Source organism: Sapajus apella, unplaced genomic scaffold, assembly GCF_009761245.1.
Source record: "Sapajus apella isolate SASKATOON/1434 unplaced genomic scaffold, GSC_monkey_1.0 scaffold229, whole genome shotgun sequence".
NCBI lineage: Eukaryota > Metazoa > Chordata > Mammalia > Primates > Cebidae > Sapajus > Sapajus apella.
In genome coordinates, this window is record NW_022437169.1 from 54360 (window position 1) to 58481 (window position 4122).

The following is a 4122-nucleotide window of genomic DNA, read 5'->3' on the forward strand; positions in this document are numbered from 1 at the left end:
TGGGCGCAGCCTCTGCTCCTGCTTGATCTCCTCCAGGATCTTCTCGTGCAGGGACCTCTGTTTCTGCGGCAACGGGTGCAGCAATCTCTCGGAGACCTGCTTCAGTGGAGGCCATGTGCGGATGAAGTCCAGGATGAGCTGGTGAGCGTCCTTCTTCACCCGGGGCTGGATGTCCCCATCCACCATGACCTTGTGCAGTTTGTAGTTCCGGGCCCAGACGTCCTGCATCAGCATCTCGAAGGGCGTGAGCTGGAACTCGGTGGGGAGGGAGTTGAACTCCTGCTTCTGCACCTTCTTCAGCTTCACTCCGTGACGGAGCTCCCGCATGAGCTCAACCCACAATCGGGCCCAGTCTGTGTGATCCAGGCTGTCAAGCTCGGCCTGCGGCATCTCCACCTGCAGCTCGTCCTCCTGAAGCTTCTGCAGCATCCACTTGGCCTCGCGGACCCTGACGAGGAAGGCCCGCAGCTCCAGCGTCTCCAAGAAGAGCGCCCGGCGCAAGGCCTGGTAATGCACCTGCGCGCCCCGGGGGTCGGTCAGCCCTCGGCGCACAGCCGCAGGGCCTGGCGAAGGTGCGGACGTTGTGGGGGATGCCCTTGGCCTCTTCCTCCTCCTCGGGACCCCCGTAGCCCTCGTCGGCTGCACCGCAGCCGCTGTCCTCGCTGTCCTCGCAGTCGTTGTTGGCCATGAGGTCGATAAGCCGCTCCGCTGCGGGCTGAGTTCGCGCTCCTGGCTGTCGTCCAGCCTCCAGTCCAGCGCGCAGTAGATGGCGAAGCAGGGACTGCACGGTCTGGGCTTCCGAACTGACTAGTGGCACCACCATGGTTGCACGTTCCGCGGCCTCGAGCTCCCGCACCCCTACCGAGCGGTCCCCGCGCAGCAGGAGGTCCCCGGTGTCCCGCAGGCGCCGGCCCGGCTCGCCCAGCAGCCCGCTGCAGTCCTGGAAGCACGTGGCCCAAGCCGGCTCCTTGTTGAGCGGCTGCTCGTAACCCTTCAGCACCTCCTCCAGGGACAGCTCCCACGGCTCCGTTTGCCCGGTGCATCCTCAAACGATTTTGAACTGGAATGTTTCTCCATCTGTTTGCGTCCTCTCTCATTTCGTTGAGCAGTGGTTTGTAGTTGTCCTTGAAGAGGTCCTTTACGTTCCTTGTTAGTTGTATTCCTAGGTATTTTATTCTCTTTGTAGCAATTGTGAATGGCAGTTTGTTCTTGATCTGGCTCTAAGTCTGCTATTGGTGTATAGGAATGCTTGTGATTTCTGCACATTGATTTTGTATCCTGAGACTTTGCTGAAGTTGCTTATCAGTTTCAGGAGATTTTGGGCTGAGACGATGGGGTCTTCTAGATATACAATCATGTCGTCTGCAAATAGAGACAATTTACCTTCCTCCTTTCCTATTTGAATACCCTTTATTTCTTTTTCTTGCCTGAATGCTCTGGCTAGAACTTCCAATACTATATTGAATAGGAATAGTGAGAGAGGGCATCCTTGTCTAGTGCCAGATTTCAAAGGGAATGCTTCCAGTTTTTGCCCATTCGGTATGATATTGGCTGTTGGTTTGTCATAAATAGCTTTTATTATTTTGAGATACGTTCCATCAATACCTAGTTTATGAGGGCTTTTAGCATAAAGCGCTGTTGAATTTTGTCAAAGGCCTTCTCTGTATCAATTGAGATAATCATGTGGTTTTTGTCTTTCGTTCTGTTTATGTGGTGAATTACATTTATAGACTTGCCTATGTTCAACCAGCCTTGCATCCCCAGGATGAAGCCTACTTGATCATGAGGATAAGCTTTTTGATGTGCTGTTGCAATTGGTTTGCCAGTATTTTATTGAAGATTTTTGCATCTATGTTCATCATGGATATTGGCCTGAAGTTTTCTTTTCTTACTGAGTCTCTGCTGGGTTTTGGTATCAGGATGATGTTGGTCTCATAAAATGATTTGGGAAGGATTCCCTCTTTTTGGATTGTTTGGAATAGTTTCAGAAGGAACTGTACCAGCTCCTCTTTGTATGTGTGGTAGAATTTGGCTGATCATTAAAAAATCTGGAGACAACAGATGCTGGAGAGGATATGGAGAAATAGGAACACTTTTACACTGTTGGTGGGAGTGTAAATTAGTTCAACCATTGTGGAAGACAGTGCGATTCCTCAAGGACCTAGAAATAAAATTTCCATTTGACCCAGCAATCCCATTACTGGGTATATATCCAAAGGATTATAAATCGTTCTACCATAAGGACACGTGCACACGAATGTTCATTGCAGCACTGTTTACAATAGCAAAGACCTGGAACCAACTCAAATGCCCATTGATGATAGACTGGACAGGGAAAATGTGGCACATATACACCATGGAATACTATGCAGCCATCAAAAACGATGAGTTTGGGTCCTTTGTAGGGACATGGTTGAACCTGGAAACCATCATTCTCAGCAAACTGACCCAAGAACAGAGAATCAAACACCTCATGTTCTCACTCATACATGGGTGTTGAACAATGAGAACACATGGACACAGGGAGGGGAGCATCACACACTGGGGTCTGTTGGGGGGAAATAGGGGAGGGACAGCGGGGTCGGGGAAGTTGGGGAGAGATAGCATGGGGAGAAATGCCAGATATAGGTGATGGGGAGGAAGGCAGCAAATCACACTGCCATATGTGTACCTATGCAACAATCTTGCATGTTCTTCACATGTACCCCAAAACCTATAATGCAATTTTAAAAATGGCTTAACTGAGGGAAAAAAAAAAAAGAACTAGGCTGTCATGACAGAAACTTATAAATATAGCCCTGCCTTCCCGGGACAGAACACCTGAGAAAAGAAAAGGTGGTTATGAGTTCTGCTGCAGCAGACTTAAACGTACCTGCCCAGCAGTTCTGAATGGAACAACGGAGCTCACAGCTCAGCACTTGAGCTCCTATAAAGGACAGACTGTCTCCTCCAGCAGCTCCCTGACCCCGGTATATCCAAAGGGTCACCTCATAAGGGAGAGCTCAGATTGACATTTGACACGTATCCTTCTGGGACAAAGACAGCAGAAGAGGAAACTGGCAGCAACCCTTACTGTTCTGCAGCTGCTGCTGGTGATCCCCAGGCAAGCAGGGTCTGGAGTGGACCTCAGCAGTCCTACAGAAGGGGGGCCTGACTGTTAGAAGGAAAACTAAGAAACAGAAAGAAATAACCTAATCATCAACAAACAGGACGTCCACTCAGACACCTCACCTGAAAGTCACCAACTACAAAGACCACAGGTAAATAAATCCACAAAGATGGGAAGAAACCAGTGCAAAAAGGATGAAAACACCCAAAACTAGAATGTCTCTCCTCCAAGGGATCACAACTCCTCACCAGCAAGGGAACAAGGCTGGATGGAGAATGAGTCTGGTAAATTCACAGAAACAGGTTTCAGAAGGTGGGTAATGAAAAACTTCTCTGAACTAAAAGAACGTGTTCTAACCCAATGCAAAGAAACTAAGAACCTTGAAAAAAGGTTTGACGAAATGCTAACAAGAAGAAACAACTTAGAGAGGAACACAAATGAATTGATGGACCTGAAAAACACAACACAAGAACTTTGCAAAGCATACATAAGTTTCAATAGCCAAAGTGACCAAGCAGAAGAAAGGATATCAGAGGTCAAAGATCAACTCAATGAAATAAAATGAGAAGGCAAGATTAGAGAAAAAAGAGTAAACCTAACATTAATTATAATTAATGATTACATATTTGCAATCTGCTGTTATTCAAATACTTTATGTTAAATTGTTATATGTTAAAATGATGACTTTTCTTTCTATAAGTTTATGGATCTTAGCACAGTGCAGAATCTCAGTCAGTTTAGGTTCAGCATTCTGTGCTCTCAGGTGTGTCTTTTATCCTTAAAAAAGTGAGTCCTCTATTTGGCCTCAGTCCTGAGGGCCTGAGAGTTGGGACCACCTCACTCTCAGATTTCTATTTTCCACAAGTTAAATTCTTCCTGCCCTCTCCAACCCAGTCCAATATATCATCAGCTGCTATCAATATGATTTCATTTTCAATCCAATTTGCTTTCTAAGATTTGATTGCTCTTGTCTAAGCTTTTCAACTCTATTTAAAAATTTTGTCTACTCTTCA

At 47.0% G+C, this 4122-nt stretch overlaps 1 protein-coding gene across 1 annotated transcript in view; it reads right to left on the reverse strand.

Annotated features, from left to right (window-relative positions):
* LOC116544743 (protein spire homolog 2-like) overlaps positions 1 to 4122 on the reverse strand; it is a 52590-nt gene that overhangs the window by 40653 nt on the left and 7815 nt on the right. Inside the window, 4 exon segments of the mRNA XM_032271325.1 lie at positions 6 to 540; positions 542 to 708; positions 711 to 775; positions 777 to 1024. Of these exon segments, the coding sequence (XP_032127216.1) occupies positions 6 to 540; positions 542 to 708; positions 711 to 775; positions 777 to 1024 (1015 nt within the window).